Below are 19,363 nucleotides of genomic sequence, written 5' to 3'. Positions count from 1 at the left end.
TCTTTTCGGTCATAAGACACAGAGGCAGAAACATTATGTACAAAATAAGTAACAATTAATGCGGAAAAACATACAATAGCACGATTAGTTACAGGATCGTAAAACGGCAGCCATTTTTTTCCTGTGCTCTTGTCAACGCTATTCCTTTCTCTCTGTGTGCCTAGTGAGGGCTGGATGTGTTCCAGGAAGCCAGGGTATACTGATGGAGAGGTCACCCAGAGAGAGGACACCATGGTGGGGCACAGACTATGGGCTGGATTCAATCTGTATGGCGTTAGATCTGACATAATGCAGCGTCATACCGTGAATGCAGTCTCCGCTAACACGGCAACATTGCCTTTAAACTTCTAGCGCACTGTAGCGCAGCTATTCAGCACTACGGATTGAATCGAGCCCTGAATCTAGGCCTATGCGTGCGTGTCATAGATGTAAGGTGTGTGTCCACTCCTACAATAAGAGACGACCAGTCTATTCCTTCTGGTTTTGAACCCATCTCTTTATTCAGCCTCGTAATAAAAATGCCAAACAATGCATGTCTATCACAGGGACGCCATGACAACCAGGGGCAGCTGTCAGTCACTCCTGACAGCTGTCAGTCACCACTAAGCCCTGCTCCCAATCACCATGACAGAGACTGTGGCGTTTTAACGCAGTGCAACACGTCAACAACACGTCAACAACCAAAAAAAAAAAAACTCAAAATCAAAGACAGCAGCTAAAAAATAATAATCCATATTCACGCATTAGTATCTATGGTATAGTAGTGTGTTTTTGTTCATTCATATAGTTGAATAATAAAAGCCTTCTCTGGGTAATAAATAGATTCACATTAACCACCTTGTTAAAACCTGCACAACGTTGCAGACAGAAATGGAAGAAATAGAGCTGACATGATTCTGACATACATGGTGTCTGTTCTACTGTAGTTCTATCCAGTTCTATCTGAATGTTATGTAATGTTGCTCCCTGCTGGCCTCACCCAATCACCTTACATGTAGGTCTCTGGATCATTCTGATTGGTTTGTTTTGCTTCCATTGGTGCAAGCTTCTCCACCCTATCCAATCCAGAGTTCGGAAGGAACGGAAAATAACCGCTAAGAAATAAAAATCATGCTGTCTGGTTAATGGCTTCTTTACGACAGGCTGTTTCCCTGACGACAGGGTGACTTGACGACTGACAACATGGTGGTGCTGCTGAGTCCATATTACTAATGCTGGGACTGATGACTGATATGTGTATGGTAGGTAGATGCCCAGCCCTAATACTGAACTGGGTTAGTGAGTCAGTGGAGTGAGTCTCTTCCCAATCCGAGAGAAGCATGCGAGACTGGGTTCAGAGATGACGGAGTTTGATGTGTGCCTTGCATCTACAGACAGAGGTCTCTATAGATCCATACTTTGTGCTAACAACCTGACATCTCATTTACACTAGCCATTAGCCTAGCACCCTGCTAACAATGCCCATTCAGATGAACTGTTTCAGAGCTAGCCATTAGCCTAGCACCCTGCTAACACCTCCCATACAGATGAACTGTTTCAGAGCTAGCCATTAGCCTAGCACCCTGCTAACACCTCCCATACAGATTAACCAAAGATTTTCATAACTAACCCAAGATAGACCGGAGTCTATCATTTCCAATGGGAGCAAATAAACCATAGTGGGGAGAACAAACAAGGAGGTGAGATCCTATTGGCACATTCTAGCATTTATTTGCATATTTACATTAGGGAACGCCTATTCTGAAGTGCTTGTGTGCAATAACTCAAATAAAATTTGCAGAATGTCGGACAAAATCCTTCTCCCACTGCCGGCCACTGTGCTTCCTCTCATCACCATATTTGGTAGAGCTAGCTATTAGTCTAGTGTCCTGCTAACAACACCCATACAGATGAACTGTTCAGAGCTAGCTATTAGCCTAGCATCCTTCTAACAACACCCAAACAGACGAACTGTTCAGAGCTAGCTATTAGCCTAGCATCCTGCTAATATCACCCATACAGATGAACTGTTCAGAGCTAGCTATTAGCCTAGCATCCTGCTAACAATGACCATTCAGATGAACTGTTCAGAGCTAGCTATTAGTCTTGTGTCCTGCTAACAACACCCATACAGATGAACTGTTCAGAGCTAGCTATTAGCCTAGCATCCTTCTAACAACACCCAAACAGATGAACTGTTCAGAGCTAGCTATTAGCCTAGCATCCTGCTAATATCACCCATACAGATGAACTGTTCAGAGCTAGCTATTAGCCTAGCATCCTGCTAACAACACCCAAACAGATGAACTGTTCAGAGCTAGCTATTAGCCTAGCATCCTGCTAATATCACCCATACAGATGAACTGTTCAGAGCTAGCTATTAGCCTAGCATCCTGCTAACAATGCCCATTCAGATGAACTGTTCATAGCTAGCTATTAGTCTTGTGTCCTGCTAACAACACCCATACAGATGAACTGTTCAGAGCTAGCTATTAGCCTAGCATCCTGCTAACAATGCCCATTCGGATTACCTATATAGAGCTAGCTATTAGCATAGCATCCTGCTAACGATGCCCATTCAGATTAACTGTTCAGAGCTAGCTATTAGCCTAGCATCCTGCTAACACCTCCCATACAGATGAACTGTTCAGAGCTAGCCATTAGCCTAGCACCCTGCTAACACCTCCCATACAGATTAACTGTTCAGAGCTAGCCATTAGCCTAGCACCCTGCTAACACCTCCCATACAGATTAACTGTTCAGAGCTAGCTGTTAGCCTAGCATCCTGCTAACATCTCCCATACAGATGAACTGTTCAGAGCTAGCTATTAGTCTAGTGTCCTGCTAAGAATGCCGATTCAGATGAACTGTCCGGAGCAGACATGTCTTGGGGGTGGTTGGGAGAGGATGGCAGAAGAGAAGGTGAAGGAGGGGGCTGTGCAACAGAACGAAAAAGAAAGAGAGTAAAAAATTAGGGAAGGGAGGTGATGAAGAGGTGTAGAGTGATGAAGAAAATGGAGGTGTAGAGTGATGAAGAGGAGGTGTAGAGTGATGAAGAAAATGGAGGTGTAGAGTGATGAAGAGGAGGTGTAGAGTGATGAAGAGAAAGGAGGTGTAGAGTGATGAAGAGAAAGGAGGTGTAGAGTGATGAAGAGAACAGAGGTGTAGAGTGATGAAGAGAACAGAGGTGTAGAGTGATGAAGAGGAGGTGTAGAGTGATGAAGAGGAGGTGTAGAGTGATGAAGAGGAGGTGTAGAGTGATGAAGAGAACGGAGGTGTAGAGTGATGAAGAGGTGTAGAGTGATGAAGAGGAGGTGTAGAGTGATGAAGAGAAAGGAGGTGTAGAGTGATGAAGAAAACAGAGGTGTAGAGTGATGAAGAGGAGGTATAGAGTGATGAAGAGGAGGTGTAGAGTGATGAAGAGGTGTAGAGTGATGAAGAAAACGGAGGTGTAGAGTGATGAAGAGAACGGAGGTGTGTTTAGTAATCTTCCTCGTCTCCCTGTGGCGCCTCCTCCACCTTGTCGTACTCTGGCGCCATGAAGCCATCCTAAAACACATACACACACAGAGGTCAGACAGAGGTCAGGGGCTGGCTGGGGGTGTGTAAGTGTGTGTGTGCATGTGAAAAGTTGTGTGAATGGTGTGTGTGTAATTATTAATTCTATTCACCTTTAGTGATCAGGTAAGTTGTCTGAGAAGGTATTCTCTTTCTCAACCTCGCCCTGGGGAAGATTTACAGAGGAGAGGTGGGGAGGGGAGAGATTTACAGGGGAGAGGAGAGGTGGAGAGGAGAGGGAAAATTTACAGGGGAGAGGAGAGGTGGGGAGGGGAAGATTTACAGGGGAAAGGAGAGGTGGAGAGGAGAGGGGAAGGTTTACAGGGGAGAGGAGAGGTGGAGAGGAGAGGGGAAGATTTACAGGGGAAAGGAGAGGGGAAGATTTACAGGGGAAAGGAGAGGTGGAGAGGAGAGGGGAAGATTTACAGGGGAGAGGAGAGGTGGAGAGGAGAGGGGAAGATTTACAGGGGAAAGGAAAGGTGGAGAGGAGAGGGGAAGATTTACAGGGGAGAGGAGAGGTGGAGAGGAGAGGGGAAGATTTACAGGGGAAAGGAGAGGTGGAGAGGAGAGGGGGAGATTTACAGGGGAGAGGAGAGGTGGAGAGGAGAGGGGAAGATTTACAGGGGAGAGGAGAGGTGGAGAGGAGAGGGGAAGATTTACAGGGGAGAGGAGAGGGGGAGATTTACAGGGGAGAGGAGAGGGGGAGATGTACAGGGGAGAGGAGAGGTGGAGAGGAGAGGGAAGATTTACAGGGGAGAGGAGAGGGGAAGATTTACAGGGGAGAGGAGAGGGGAAGATTTACAGGGGCGAGGAGAGGGGAAGATTTACAGGGGAGAGGAGAGGGGAAGATTTACAGGGGAGAGGAGAGGGGAAGATTTACAGGGGAGAGGAGAGGGGGAGATTTACAGGGGAAGGGAGAGGTGGGGAGTGGAAGATTTAAAGGGGAAAGGAGAGGTGGAGAGGAGAGGGGAAGATTTACAGGGGAAAGGAGAGGGGGAGAGGAGAGGGGAAGATTTACAGGGGAGAGGAGAGGTGGAGAGGAGAGGGAAGATTTACAGGGGAGAGGAGAGGTGGAGAGGAGAGGGGGAGATTTACAGGGGAGAGGAGAGGGGAAGATTTACAGGGGAGAGGAGAAGGGGAGATTTACAGGGGAGAGGAGAGGTGGAGAGGAGAGGGAAGATTTACAGGGGAAAGGAGAGGTGGAGAGAAGAGGGGGAGATTTACAGGGGAGAGGAGAGGGGGAGATTTACAGGGGAGAGGAGAGGGGGAGATTTACAGGGGAATGGAGAGGTGGAGAGGAGAGGGAAGATTTACAGGGGAGAGGAGAGGGGAAGATTTACAGGGGAGAGGAGAGGGGGAGGGGGAGATTTACAGGGGAGAGGAGAGGTGGAGAGGAGAGGTGGAGATTTACAGGGGAGAGGAGAGGGGAAGATTTACAGGGGAGAGGAGAGGGGGAGATTTACAGGGGAGAGGAGAGGTGGAGAGGAGAGGGAAGATTTACAGGGGAAAGGAGAGGTGGAGAGAAGAGGGGGAGATTTACAGGGGAGAGGAGAGGGGGAGATTTACAGGGGAGAGGAAAGGGGGAGATTTACAGGGGAAAGGAGAGGTGGAGAGGAGAGGGAAGATTTACAGGGGAGAGGAGAGGGGAAGATTTACAGGGGAGAGGAGAGGTGGAGAGGAGAGGGGAAGATTTACAGGGGAGAGGAGAGGGGGAGGGGAGAGGACAGGGGGAGATTTACAGGGGAGAGGAGAGGTGGAGATTTACAGGGGAGAGGAGAGGTGGAGAGGAGAGGGGAAGATTTACAGGGGAAAGGAGAGGGGGAAAGGAGAGGTGGAGATTTACAGGGGAGAGGAGAGGTGGAGAGGAGAGGGGAAGATTTACAGGGGAAAGGAGAGGTGGAGAGGAGACGGGGAGATTTACAGGGGAGAGGAGAGGGGGAGATTTACAGGGGAGAGGAGAGATGGAGAGGAGAGGGGAAGATTTACAGGGGAGAGGAGAGGGGGAGGGGAGAGGAGAGGGGGAGATTTACAGGGGAGAGGAGAGGTGGAGATTTACAGGGGAGAGGAGAGGTGGAGAGGAGAGGGGAAGATTTACAGGGGAAAGGAGAGGTGGAGATTTACAGGGGAGAGGAGAGGGGAAGATTTACAGGGGAGAGGAGAGGGGGAGATTTACAGGGGAAGGGAGAGGTGGGGAGTGGAAGATTTAAAGGGGAAAGGAGAGGTGGAGAGGAGAGGGGAAGATTTACAGGGGAAAGGAGAGGGGGAGAGGAGAGGGAAGATTTACAGGGGAGAGGAGAGGGGAAGATTTACAGGGGAGAGGAGAGGTGGAGAGGAGAGGGGAAGATTTACAGGGGAGAGGAGAGGGGGAGGGGAGAGGACAGGGGGAGATTTACAGGGGAGAGGAGAGGTGGAGATTTACAGGGGAGAGGAGAGGTGGAGAGGAGAGGGGAAGATTTACAGGGGAAAGGAGAGGGGGAAAGGAGAGGTGGAGATTTACAGGGGAGAGGAGAGGTGGAGAGGAGAGGGGAAGATTTACAGGGGAAAGGAGAGGTGGAGAGGAGACGGGGAGATTTACAGGGGAGAGGAGAGGGGGAGATTTACAGGGGAGAGGAGAGATGGAGAGGAGAGGGGAAGATTTACAGGGGAGAGGAGAGGGGGAGGGGAGAGGAGAGGGGGAGATTTACAGGGGAGAGGAGAGGTGGAGATTTACAGGGGAGAGGAGAGGTGGAGAGGAGAGGGGAAGATTTACAGGGGAAAGGAGAGGTGGAGATTTACAGGGGAGAGGAGAGGGGGAAAGGAGAGGTGGAGATTTACAGGGGAGAGGAGAGGTGGAGAGGAGAGGGGAAGATTTACAGGGGAAAGGAGAGGTGGAGAGGAGACGGGGAGATTTACAGGGGAGAGGAGAGGGGGAGATTTACAGGGGAGAGGAGAGATGGAGAGGAGAGGGGAAGATTTACAGGGGAGAGGAGAGGTGGAGAGGAGAGGGAAGATTTACAGGGGAGAGGAGAGGTGGAGAGGAGAGGGAAGATTTACAGGGGAGAGGAGAGGTGGAGAGGAGAGGGAAGATTTACAGGGGAAAGGAGAGGTGGAGAGGAGAGGGAAGATTTACAGGGGAGAGGAGAGGGGGAGATTTACAGGGGAGAGGAGAGGTGGAGAGGAGAGGGAAGATTTACAGGGGAGAGGAGAGGTGGAGAGTTACAGGGGAGAGGAGAGGTGGGGGGAGAGTTACAGGGGAGAGGAGAGGACATGAGGAGAGGGGGAGAGTGAGCCATGGTTAAATGACCATGATGGTTTGGGGTGGGAGCCATGGGATGTCAGGTGACCACATAGAGTCTAACGTCTCAGCTGAAGGACGGTTTTCTATTAAACCAGGCTGCCCAACTGGTGTGATGTCATTACCAGGGTCTGGTTTTGTCCCTGGACCTAGCTGGTAACCTGGTAACCTAGCTGGTAAGCTAGCTGGTAACCTGGCTGGTAACCTAGCTGGTAAGCTAGCTGGTAACCTGGTAAGCTAGCTGGTAACCTGGCAACCTAGCTGGTAAGCTAGCTGGTAACCTGGCTGGTAAGCTAGCTGGTAACCTGGTAACCTAGCTGGTAAGCTAGCTGGTAACCTGGCTGGTAACCTAGCTGGTAAGCTAGCTGGTAACCTAGCAGGTGAGCTAACTGGTAACCTAGCAGGTAAGCTAACTGGTAAGCTAGCTGGTAACCTAGCAGGTAAGCTAACTGGTAAGCTAGCTGGTAACCTAGCTGGTAACCTAGCAGGTAAGCTAACTGGTAACCTAGCAGGTAAGCTAACTGGTAAGCTAGCTGGTAAGCTAGCTGGTAACCTAGCTGGTAACCTAGCTGGTAACCTAGCTGGTAACCTGGTAACCTAGCTGGTAAGCTAGCTGGTAACCTAGCAGGTAACCTAGCAGGTAAGCTAGCTGGTAACCTAGCTGGTAAGCTAGCTGGTAACCTGGCTGGTAACCTAGCTGGTAACCTAGCAGGTAAGCTAACTGGTAACCTAGCTGGTAAGCTAACTGGTAAGCTAATTGGTAACCTAGCAGGTAACCTAGCTGGTAAGCTAGCTGGTAACCTAGCTGGTAACCTGGCTGGTAACCTGGCTGGTAACCTGGCTGGTAACCTAGCTGGTAACCTAGCTGGTAAGCTAACTGGTAAGCTAGCTGGTAACCTGGCTGGTAACCTGGCTGGTAACCTGGCTGGTAACCTAGCTGGTAACCTGGCTGGTAACCTGGCTGGTAACCTGGCTGGTAACCTGGCTGGTAAGCTAGCTGGTAACCTAGCTGGTAACCTAGCTGGTAACCTGGCTGGTAACCTGGCTGGTAAGGTAGCTGGTAACCTGGCTGGTAACCTGGCTGGTAACCTGGCTGGTAACCTGGCTGGTAACCTGGTAACCTAGCTGGTAACCTGGTAACCTAGCTGGTAACCTAGCTGGTAACCTAGCTGGTAACCTAGCTGGTAATCCTACCGCCCTCTACTGTGCATGGCAATATACAGAGCATTCAGAAAGTATTCAGACCCCTTGACTTTTTCCACATTTTGTTACGTTACAGTCTTTTTCTAAAATTCATTATATACATGTTTTTCCTCATCAATCTACAGACAATACCTCATAATGACAAAGCGAAAAAACTATTTTTTTAAATAGTTTTTTTTTGCAAATGTATTAAAAAAACAAACAGAAATACGTAATTTACATAAGTATTCAGACCCTTTGCAATGGGACTAGAAATTGTGCTCAGGTGCATCCTGTTTCCATTGATCATCCTTGAGATGTTTCTACAATTTGATTGGAGTCCACCTGTGGTAAATTCAATTGATTGGACATGATTTGGGCTCCCGAGAGGCAAAGCAGTCTAAGGCACTGCATCTCAATGCTAGAGGTGTCACTACAAACCCTGGTTTGATTCCAGGCTGTATTACATCCGGCCGTGATTGGGAGTCCCATAGGGCGGCACACAATTGGCCCAGCATTGTCCGGGTTAGGGTTTGGCCGGGGTAGCCCGTCACTATAAATAAGAATTTGTTCTTAACTGACTTGCCTAGTTAAATTAAGGTTAAATAAAAAACATTTTTTGGGGAAGAGAACACACCTATATGTCTATATGAACACACCTAGAGTCTATATGAGGTCCCACAGTTGACAGTGCATATCAGAGCAAAAACCAAGCCATGAGGTCGAAGGAATTGTCCGTAAAGCTCCGAGACAGGATTGTGTCGAGGCACAGATCTGGGGAAGGGTACCAAAACATTTCTGCAGCATTGAAGGTCTCCAAGAACATAGTGGCCTCCATCATTCTTAAATGGAAGAAGTTTGGAACCACCGAGACTCTTCCTATATGTGGCCGCCCGGCCAAACTGAGCAATCGGAGAGAAGGGCCTTGGTCTGGGAGGTGGCCAAGAACCCGATGGTCACTCTGACAGAGCTCTAGAGTTCCTCTGTGGAGATAGGTTGTCCTTCTGGAAGGTTCTCAATCTCTGCAGCACTCCACCAATCAGGCCTTTATGGTAGAGTGGCCAGACAGATGCCACTCCTCAGTAAACAGGCACATGACAGCCCGCTTGGAGTTTGCCAAAAGGAACCTAAAGACTGTCAGACCATGAGAAACAAGGTTCTCTGGTCTGATGAAACCAAGATTGAACTCTTTGGCCTGAATGCCAAGCGTCACGTCTGGAGGAAACCTGGCACCATCCCTACGGTGAAGCATGGTGGTGGCAGCATCATGCTGTGGGGATGTTTTTCAGCGGCAGGGACTGGGAGACTAATCAGGATGGAGGGAAAGATGAACGGAGCAAAGTACAGAGAACCTTGATGAAAACCTGCTCCAGAGCGCTCAGGACCTCAGACTGGTGCGAAAGTTCACCTTCCAACAGGACAACGACCCTAAGCACACAGCCAAGACAAAGCAGGAGTGGCTTCGGAACAAGTCTCTGAATGTCCTTGAGTAGCCCGGACTTGAACCTGATCGAACATCTCTAGAGAGACCTGAAAATAGCTGTGCAGCGATGCTCCCCATCCAACCTGACAGAGCTTGAGAGGATCTGCAGAGAAGAATGGGAGAAACTCCCCAAATACAGGTGTGCCAAGCTTGTAGCATCCTACCCAAGAAGACTCGAGGCTGTAATCGCTGACAAAGGTGCTTCAACAAAGTACAGAGTAAAGGGTCTGAATACTTGTTTAAATATTTGTATAAGTTGCAAAAATGTCTAAACACCTGTTTATGCTTTGTCATTATGGGGTATTGTGATGTCATTATGGGGTATTGTGATGTCATTATGGGGTATTGTGATGTCATTATGGGGTATTGTGTGTAGATTGATGAGAAAAAACAACAACAATCCTATACATTTTAGAATAAGGCTGTGATGATACAAAATGTGGGAAAAAGTCAAGGGGTCTGAATACTTTCCGAATGCCCTGTATATAGTGTGCGTTTCAACAGACACTATGTCCTAAAGTACAGTACCAGTCAGAAGTTCGGACACACCTCATTCCAGGGTTTTTATTTATTTTTACTATTTTCTACAATGTCGAATAATAGTGAAGACATCGAAACTGTCACGCAGCTGTCATCAAGGCAAAGGGTGGCTACTAAATATATTTAGATTTGTTTAACACTTTTTTGGTTACTACATGATTCCATGTGTTATTTCATTTATGTAGAAAATAGTAAAAAATTAAGAAAAACCCTTGAATGAGAAGGTGTATGTCTGTTTTATCCAGTGTGTGTGTGTGTGTTTTATCCAGTGTGTGTGTGTGTTTTATCCAGTGTGTGTGTGTGTGTTTTATCCAGTGTGTGTGTGTGTGTTTTATCCAGTGTGTGTGTGTGTTTTATCCAGTGTGTGTGTGTGTGTTTTATCCAGTGTGTGTGTGTGTTTTATCCAGTGTGTGTGTGTGTGTGTGTGTGTGTGTGTGTGTGTGTGTGTGTGTTTTATCCAGTGTGTGTGTGTGTGTTTTATCCAGTGTGTGTGTGTGTGTGTGTGTTTTATCCAGTGTGTGTGTGTTTTATCCAGTGTGTGTGTCTGTTTTATCCAGTGTGTGTGTGTGTGTGTGTGTGTGTGTGTGTGTGTGTGTGTGTGTGTGTTTTATCCAGTGTGTGTGTGTGTGTGTTTTATCCAGTGTGTGTGTGTGTGTGTGTGTGTTTTATCCAGTGTGTGTGTGTCTTTTATCCAGTGTGTGTGTGTGTGTGTGTGTGTGTTTTATCCAGTGTGTGTGTGTGTGTGTTTTATCCAGTGTGTGTGTGTGTGTGTGTGTGTGTTTTATCCAGTGTGTGTGTGTGTGTGTGTGTTTTATCCAGTGTGTGTGTGTGTGTGTGTGTGTTTTATCCAGTGTGTGTGTGTGTGTGTTTTATCCAGTGTGTGTGTGTGTGTGTGTGTTTTATCCAGTGTGTGTGTGTGTTTTATCCAGTGTGTGTGTGTGTGTGTGTGTGTGTGTGTGTGTTTTATCCAGTGTGTGTGTTTTATCCAGTGTGTGTGTGTGTGTGTGTGTTTTATCCAGTGTGTGTGTGTGTTTTATCCAGTGTGTGTGTGTGTGTGTTTTATCCAGTGTGTGTGTGTGTTTTATCCAGTGTGTGTGTGTGTGTGTGTTTTATCCAGTGTGTGTGTGTGTTTTATCCAGTGTGTGTGTGTGTTTTATCCAGTGTGTGTGTGTGTGTGTGTGTTTTATCCAGTGTGTGTGTGTGTTTGTTTTATCCAGTGTGTGTGTGTGTGTGTTTGTGTTTTATCCAGTGTGTGTGTGTTTGTTTTATCCAGTGTGTGTTTGTGTGTGTGTTTTATCAAGTGTGTGTGTGTGTGTGTTTTATCCAGTGTGTGTGTGTGTTTTATCCAGTGTGTGTGTGTGTGTGTGTGTTTTATCCAGTGTGTGTGTGTGTGTGTTTTATCCAGTGTGTGTGTGTGTGTTTGTGTTTTATCCAGTGTGTGTGTGTGTTTTATCCAGTGTGTGTGTGTGTGTTTTATCCAGTGTGTGTGTGTCTGTTTTATCCAGTGTGTGTGTGTGTGTGTGTGTGTTTTATCCAGTGTGTGTGTGTGTGTGTTTTATCCAGTGTGTGTGTGTGTGTGTGTGTGTGTTTTATACAGTGTGTGTGTGTGTGTGTGTGTGTGTGTGTTTTATCCAGTGTGTGTGTGTGTGTGTTTTATCCAGTGTGTGTGTGTGTGTTTTATCCAGTGTGTGTGTGTGTGTGTGTGTGTGTGTGTTTTATCCAGTGTGTGTGTGTGTGTGTTTTATCCAGTGTGTGTGTGTGTGTGTTTTATCCAGTGTGTGTGTTTTATCCAGTGTGTGTGTGTGTGTGTGTGTGTTTTATCCAGTGTGTGTGTGTGTGTTTTATCCAGTGTGTGTGTGTGTGTTTTATCCAGTGTGTGTGTGTGTGTTTTATCCAGTGTGTGTGTGTGTTTTATCCAGTGTGTGTGTGTGTGTGTGTGTTTTATCCAGTGTGTGTGTGTGTTTTATCCAGTGTGTGTGTGTGTGTGTGTGTGTTTTATCCAGTGTGTGTGTGTGTGTTTTATCCAGTGTGTGTGTGTTTTATCCAGTGTGTGTGTGTGTGTGTGTGTGTTTTATCCAGTGTGTGTGTGTGTGTGTTTTATCCAGTGTGTGTGTGTGTGTGTTTTATCCAGTGTGTATGTGTGTTTTATCCAGTGTGTGTGTGTGTTTTATCCAGTGTGTGTGTGTGTGTGTGTTTTATCCAGTGTGTGTGTGTGTGTTTTATCCAGTGTGTGTGTGTGTGTGTTTTATCCAGTGTGTGTGTGTGTGTTTTATCCAGTGTGTGTGTGTGTTTTATCCAGTGTGTGTGTGTGTGTGTTTTATCCAGTGTGTGTGTGTGTTTTATCCAGTGTGTGTGTGTGTGTGTTTTATCCAGTGTGTGTGTGTGTGTGTTTTATCCAGTGTGTGTGTGTGTGTGTTTTATCCAGTGTGTGTGTGTTTTATCCAGTGTGTGTGTGTGTTTTATCCAGTGTGTGTGTGTGTGTGTTTTATCCAGTGTGTGTGTGTGTGTGTTTTATCCAGTGCGTGTGTGTGTGTGTTTTATCCAGTGTGTGTGTGTGTGTGTTTTATCCAGTGTGTGTGTATGTGTGTTTTATCCAGTGTGTGTGTGTGTTTTATCCAGTGTGTGTGTGTGTTTTATCCAGTGTGTGTGTGTGTTTTATCCAGTGTGTGTGTGTGTGTGTGTGTTTTATCCAGTGTGTGTGTGTGTGTTTTATCCAGTGTGTGTGTGTGTTTTATCCAGTGTGTGTGTGTGTGTTTTATCCAGTGTGTGTGTGTGTGTGTGTTTGTTTTATCCAGTGTGTGTGTGTGTGTTTTATCCAGTGTGTGTGTGTGTGTTTTATCCAGTGTGTGTGTGTTTTATCCAGTGTGTGTGTGTTTTATCCAGTGTGTGTGTGTTTTATCCAGTGTGTGTGTGTTTTATCCAGTGTGTGTGTGTTTTATCCAGTGTGTGTGTGTGTGTGTGTGTGTTTTATCCAGTGTGTGTGTGTGTGTTTTATCCAGTGTGTGTGTGTGTTTTATCCAGTGTGTGTGTGTTTTATCCAGTGTGTGTGTGTTTTATCCAGTGTGTGTGTGTGTGTGTGTGTTTGTTTTATCCAGTGTGTGTGTGTGTGTGTTTGTTTTATCCAGTGTGTGTGTGTGTGTGTGTGTTTTATCCAGTGTGTGTGTGTGTTTTATCCAGTGTGTGTGTGTGTGTGTGTGTGTGTGTTTTATCCAGTGTGTGTGTGTGTTTTATCCAGTGTGTGTGTGTTTTATCCAGTGTGTGTGTGTTTTATCCAGTGTGTGTGTGTTTTATCCAGTGTGTGTGTGTTTTATCCAGTGTGTGTGTGTGTGTGTTTTATCCAGTGTGTGTGTGTGTGTGTTTTATCCAGTGTGTGTGTGTGTGTGTTTTATCCAGTGTGTGTGTGTGTGTGTTTTATCCAGTGTGTGTGTGTGTTTTATCCAGTGTGTGTGTGTGTTTTATCCAGTGTGTGTGTGTGTGTGTGTGTTTTATCCAGTGTGTGTGTGTGTTTTATCCAGTGTGTGTGTGTGTGTGTGTTTTTTATCCAGTGTGTGTGTGTGTTTTATCCAGTGTGTGTGTGTGTGTGTGTTTTATCCAGTGTGTGTGTGTGTGTGTTTTATCCAGTGTGTGTGTGTGTGTGTGTTTTATCCAGTGTGTGTGTGTGTGTGTGTTTTATCCAGTGTGTGTGTGTGTGTGTTTTATCCAGTGTGTGTGTGTGTGTTTTATCCAGTGTGTGTGTGTGTGTGTTTTATCCAGTGTGTGTGTGTGTGTGTTTTATCCAGTGTGTGTGTGTGTGTGTTTTATCCAGTGTGTGTGTGTGTGTGTTTTATCCAGTGTGTGTGTGTGTTTTATCCAGTGTGTTTTATCCAGTGTGTGTGTGTGTTTTATCCAGTGTGTGTGTGTGTTTTATCCAGTGTGTGTGTGTGTTTTATCCAGTGTGTGTGTGTGTTTTATCCAGTGTGTGTGTGTGTGTGTGTTTTATCCAGTGTGTGTGTGTTTTTTATCCAGTGTGTGTGTGTGTGTGTGTGTTTTATCCAGTGTGTGTGTGTGTGTTTTATCCAGTGTGTGTGTGTGTTTTATCCAGTGTGTGTGTGTTTTATCCAGTGTGTGTGTGTTTTATCCAGTGTGTGTGTGTTTTATCCAGTGTGTGTGTGTTTTATCCAGTGTGTGTGTGTGTGTGTGTGTGTTTTATCCAGTGTGTGTGTGTGTGTGTGTTTTATCCAGTGTGTGTGTGTTTTATCCAGTGTGTGTGTGTTTTATCCAGTGTGTGTGTGTTTTATCCAGTGTGTGTGTGTGTGTGTGTGTGTGTGTGTGTTTTATCCAGTGTGTGTGTGTGTGTGTGTGTGTTTTATCCAGTGTGTGTGTGTTTTATCCAGTGTGTGTGTGTGTGTGTGTGTTTAATCACGTGTGTGTGTGTTTTATCCAGTGTGTGTGTGTGTGTTTTATCCAGTGTGTGTGTTTTATCCAGTGTGTGTGTGTGTGTGTGTGTGTTTTATCCAGTGTGTGTGTGTGTTTTATCCAGTGTGTGTGTGTGTTTTATCCAGTGTGTGTGTGTGTGTTTTATCCAGTGTGTGTGTTTTATCCAGTGTGTGTGTGTGTGTGTTTTATCCAGTGTGTGTGTGTGTGTGTGTGTGTTTTATCCAGTGTGTGTGTGTTTTATCCAGTGTGTGTGTGTGTGTGTGTTTTATCCAGTGTGTGTGTGTTTTATCCAGTGTGTGTGTGTGTTTTATCCAGTGTGTGTGTGTGTTTTATCCAGTGTGTGTGTGTTTTATCCAGTGTGTGTGTGTGTGTGTTTTATCCAGTGTGTGTGTGTTTTATCCAGTGTGTGTGTGTGTGTGTGTTTTATCCAGTGTGTGTGTGTGTGTGTGTTTTATCCAGTGTGTGTGTGTGTGTGTTTTATCCAGTGTGTGTGTGTGTTTTATCCAGTGTGTGTGTGTGTGTTTTATCCAGTGTGTGTGTGTTTTATCCAGTGTGTGTGTGTTTTATCCAGTGTGTGTGTGTTTTATCCAGTGTGTGTGTGTTTTATCCAGTGTGTGTGTGTGTGTGTTTTATCCAGTGTGTGTGTGTTTTATCCAGTGTGTGTGTGTGTGTTTTATCCAGTGTGTTTTATCCAGTGTGTGTGTGTGTGTGTGTGTGTGTTTTATCCAGTGTGTGTGTGTTTTATCCAGTGTGTGTGTGTGTGTTTTATCCAGTGTGTGTGTGTGTGTGTGTGTTTTATCCAGTGTGTGTGTGTTTTATCCAGTGTGTGTGTGTGTGTGTGTTTTATCCAGTGAGTGTGTGTGTGTGTGTGTTTTATCCAGTGTGTGTGTGTTTTATCCAGTGTGTGTGTGTGTGTGTGTTTTATCCAGTGTGTGTGTGTGTGTGTGTGTGTTTTATCCAGTGTGTGTGTGTGTTTTATCCAGTGTGTGTGTGTGTGTGTGTTTTATCCAGTGTGTGTGTGTGTGTGTGTGTGTTTTATCCAGTGTGTGTGTGTTTTATCCAGTGTGGGTGTGTGTGTGTTTTATCCAGTGTGTGTGTTTTATCCAGTGTGTGTGTGTGTGTGTGTGTGTTTTATCCAGTGTGTGTGTGTGTGTGTGTGTGTGTGTTTTATCCAGTGTGTGTGTGTTTTATCCAGTGTGTGTGTGTGTGTGTGTTTAATCCAGTGTGTGTGTGTTTTATCCAGTGTGTGTGTGTGTGTGTGTGTGTGTTTTATCCAGTGTGTGTGTGTTTTATCCAGTGTGTGTGTGTGTGTGTGTGTGTTTTATCCAGTGTGTGTGTGTGTTTTATCCAGTGTGTGTGTGTGTGTGTGTGTGTTTTATCCAGTGTGTGTGTGTTTTATCCAGTGTGTGTGTGTGTGTGTGTGTGTGTGTTTTATCCAGTGTGTGTGTGTTTTATCCAGTGTGTGTGTGTGTGTGTGTTTTATCCAGTGTGTGTGTGTGTGTGTGTGTGTGTTTTATCCAGTGTGTGTGTGTTTTATCCAGTGTGTGTGTGTGTTTTATCCAGTGTGTGTGTGTGTGTGTGTTTTATCCAGTGTGTGTGTGTGTTTTATCCAGTGTGTGTGTTTATATAGTCTGTATGCGTCTGTGTGTCCTACCTCAGTAGCGTACAGTATATCCATGATCTTGGAGAGTGTTGGGCTGGTGTTGGTCTCATTCTCCTGACAGATCAGCTCGATGTCTCTCAGTTTACTGAAGTAGAAATCTCTCTCTTTCTCTAGACCATCCACTGTCAGCTTCAGATCCAACATCTACACACACACACACACACACACACACACACACACACACACACACACACACACACACACACACACACACACACACACACACACACACACACACACAGGAAGAGGTAGAGAGAGGCAGAGGTAAGAGCACCTCCTCCCAGCTGCCCACTGCACTGAGGAAACACTGTCACCACCGATAAATCCACTAGAATTGAGAATTTCAATAAGCATTTTTTTACGGTTGGCCATGCTTTCCACCTGGCTACCCCTACCCCGATCAACAGCCCTGTACCCCCCACAGCAACTCGCCCACGCCTCCCCACTTCTCCTTCACCCAAATCCAGATAGCTGATGTTCTGAAAGACCTGCAAAATCTGGACCCCTACAAATCAGCTGGGCTAGACAATCTGGACCCTCTCTTTCTAAAATTATCTCCCGAAATTGTTGCAACCCCTATTACTAGCCTGTTCAACCTCTCTTTCATATTGTCTGAGATCTCCAACGATTGGAAAGCGGCCGCGGTCATCCCCCTCTTCAAAGGGGGAGAAACTCTAGACCCAAACTGCTACAGACCTATATCTATTCTACCCTGCCTTTCTAAGGTCTTCGAAAGCAAAGTTAACAAACAGATTACCGACCATCTCGAATCCCACCGTAGTTTCTCCGCTATGCAATCTGGTTTCAGAGCTGGTCATGGGTGCACCTCAGCCACGCTCAAGGTCCTAAACGATATCATAACCGCCATCGATAAAAGACAGTACTGTGCAGCCGTATTCATCGACCTGGCCAAGGCTTTCGACTCTGTCTATCACCACATTCTTATTGGCAGACTCAACAGCCTTGGATTCTCAAATGACTGCCTCGCCTGGTTCACCAACTACTTCTCAGACAGAGTTCAGTGTGTCAAATCGGAGTGCCATCCGTTTTGTCACCAAAGCCCCATATACTACCCACCACTGTGACCTGTATGCTCTCGTTGGCTGGCCCTCGCTTCATATTCGTCGCCAAACCCACTGGCTCCAGGTCATCTATAAGTCTTTGCTAGGTAAAGCCCCGCCTTATCTCACTGGTCACCATAGCAGCACTCAACCGTAGCCCGCGCTCAAGCAGGTATATCTCACTGGTCACCCCCCAAAGCCAATTCCTCCTTTGGCCGCCTTTCCTTCCAGTTCTCTGCTGCCAATGACTGGAACGAACTGCAAAAATCGCTGAAGTTGGAGACTCATATCTCCCTCACTAGCTTTAAGCACCAGCTGTCAGAGCAGATCACAGATCACTGCACCTGTACATAGCCCATCTGTAAATAGCCCATCCAACTACCTCATCCCCCTACTGTATTTATTTATTTATCTTGCTCCTTTGCACCCCAGTATCTCTACTTGCACATTCGTCTTCTGCACACCCTACCATTCCAGTGTTTAATTACTATATTGTAATTACTTCGCCACCATGGCCTATTTATTGCCTTAACTCCCTTATCTCACCTCATTTGCACACAATGTATAGACTTTTCTACTGTATTATTGACTGTATGTTTGTTTATTCCATGTGTAATTCTGTGTTGTTGTTTGAGTCGTACTGCTTTGCTTTATCTTGGCCAGGTCGCAGTTGTAAATGAGAAAATAAAGGTAATTAAAAAATGGATGTCAAATAAAAGAGGAAGCTGTGTGTGTGTGTGTGTGTGTGTGTGTGTGTGTGTGTGTGTGTGTGTGTGTGTGTGTGTGTGTGTGTGTGTGTGTGTGAGTGAGTGAGTGAGTGAGTGAGTGAGTGAGTGTGTGTGTGACCTGCTGGTTCAGTTCGAGGATCTCAGCGTCTGACGGCCTGGTTGCTCTAGTGGGCGTCGCCCTGCGGATGGAGACAGAGTTGATCTGCCTGGAGGGGGCTGTCTTGGTCACCGTGGGAGATGTCCTCTGGGGTCCTGGAAACACAGCCAATCAGAACCAAGCCTCTCAGCAGCACCCAATCAACAGCAAGCAACATCACTGCCAGGACTTTCAGCAGCCAACCAGATTCATCGACCCTGATTACAATTGGGGGCCATGTCGGAGACTGTTAGGGGCCGTCTGTTGCAATTCTGTTACACTGTTAACTCATTAGGTTAGGGGAGACTAGGGCTAACACACTGTTAACTCATTAGGTTAGGTGAGACTGGGTTCACACTGTTAAACAACTTCTTATTGCTGGGGGCAGTATTGAGTAGCTTGGATGAATAAGGTGCCCAGAGTAAACTGCCTGCTACTCAGTCCCAGAAGCTAAGATATGCATATTATTTGTAGATTTGGATAGAAAACACTCTGAAGTTTCTAAAACTGTTTGAATGGTGTCTGTGAGTATAACAGAACTCATATGGCAGGCAAAAACCTGAGAAAAAATTCAACCATGAAGTGGAAATTCTGAGGCTGGTCGAGTTTCAACCAAGATCCCATTGAAATCACAGCGAAATATTAATGAGTATTCACTTCCTACGGCTTCCACTAGATGTCAACAGTCTGTATAACTTTGTCTGATGACTCTACTGTGAAGGGGGCCGAAGGAGACAGGAATGAGTAACCACTGCCATGAGGTGAACATTCTTTGACCACGCGCGTTCACATAAGAGGGAGCTCCGTTCCATCGCTCATCTGAAGTCAATGTAATTCTCCGGTTGGAACGTTATTCAAGATTTATTTTAACAACATTCTAAAGATTGATTCAATACATCGTTTGACATGTTTCTACTGACTGTTATGGAACTTTTGGACATTGTCAGGTTTTAGTGAACGCGCTTCGTGATTTGGAATTGTTTACCAAACGAGCTAACCAAAGTAGCTAATTTGACATAAATAACGGACATTATCGAACAAATCAAGCATTTATTGTGGACCTGTGATTCCTAGGACTGCATTCTGCATTCAGTTCATCAAAGGTAAGGAAACATTTATCATGTATTTTCTGGTTTCTGTTTACTCCAACATGGTGGCTAATATGACTATTGTTCTGAGCGCCATCTCAGATTATTGCATGGTTTGCTTTTTCCGAATATTTTTTGGGAAATCTGACACAGCGGTTGTATTAAGGAGAGGTATATCTATAATTCCATGTGTATAACTTGTATTATCATCAACATTTATGATGAATATTTCTGTTGAAACGATGTGGCTATGCA

At 45.9% G+C, this 19,363-nt stretch overlaps 1 protein-coding gene across 4 annotated transcripts in view; it reads right to left on the bottom strand.

Annotated features, from left to right (window-relative positions):
• Positions 1 to 475: 475 nt before the first annotated feature.
• LOC129817822 (microtubule-associated protein RP/EB family member 3-like) overlaps positions 476 to 19,363 on the bottom strand; it is a 51,781-nt gene continuing 32,893 nt past the window's right edge. For 3 of the 4 annotated variants that reach the window (XM_055873396.1, XM_055873397.1, XM_055873395.1), the window contains 3 exons: positions 18,003 to 18,136; positions 16,087 to 16,239; positions 476 to 3,528 (listed from right to left, as the gene is read on the bottom strand). In XM_055873396.1, coding sequence (XP_055729371.1) covers positions 3,460 to 3,528; positions 16,087 to 16,239; positions 18,003 to 18,136 — 356 coding nt within the window. In that variant the 3' untranslated portion in view covers positions 476 to 3,459. Of the gene's footprint in view, positions 3,529 to 3,650; positions 3,704 to 16,086; positions 16,240 to 18,002; positions 18,137 to 19,363 lie in introns of all 4 variants that reach the window. The other variant, XM_055873398.1, reaches the window with a different exon arrangement.

This window comes from Salvelinus fontinalis, chromosome 20 (assembly GCF_029448725.1).
Source record: "Salvelinus fontinalis isolate EN_2023a chromosome 20, ASM2944872v1, whole genome shotgun sequence".
Classification (NCBI taxonomy): domain Eukaryota; kingdom Metazoa; phylum Chordata; class Actinopteri; order Salmoniformes; family Salmonidae; genus Salvelinus; species Salvelinus fontinalis.
The sequence above is the reverse complement of the archived record's forward strand: the minus strand, read 5'-3'. Positions and strand labels throughout refer to the sequence as shown.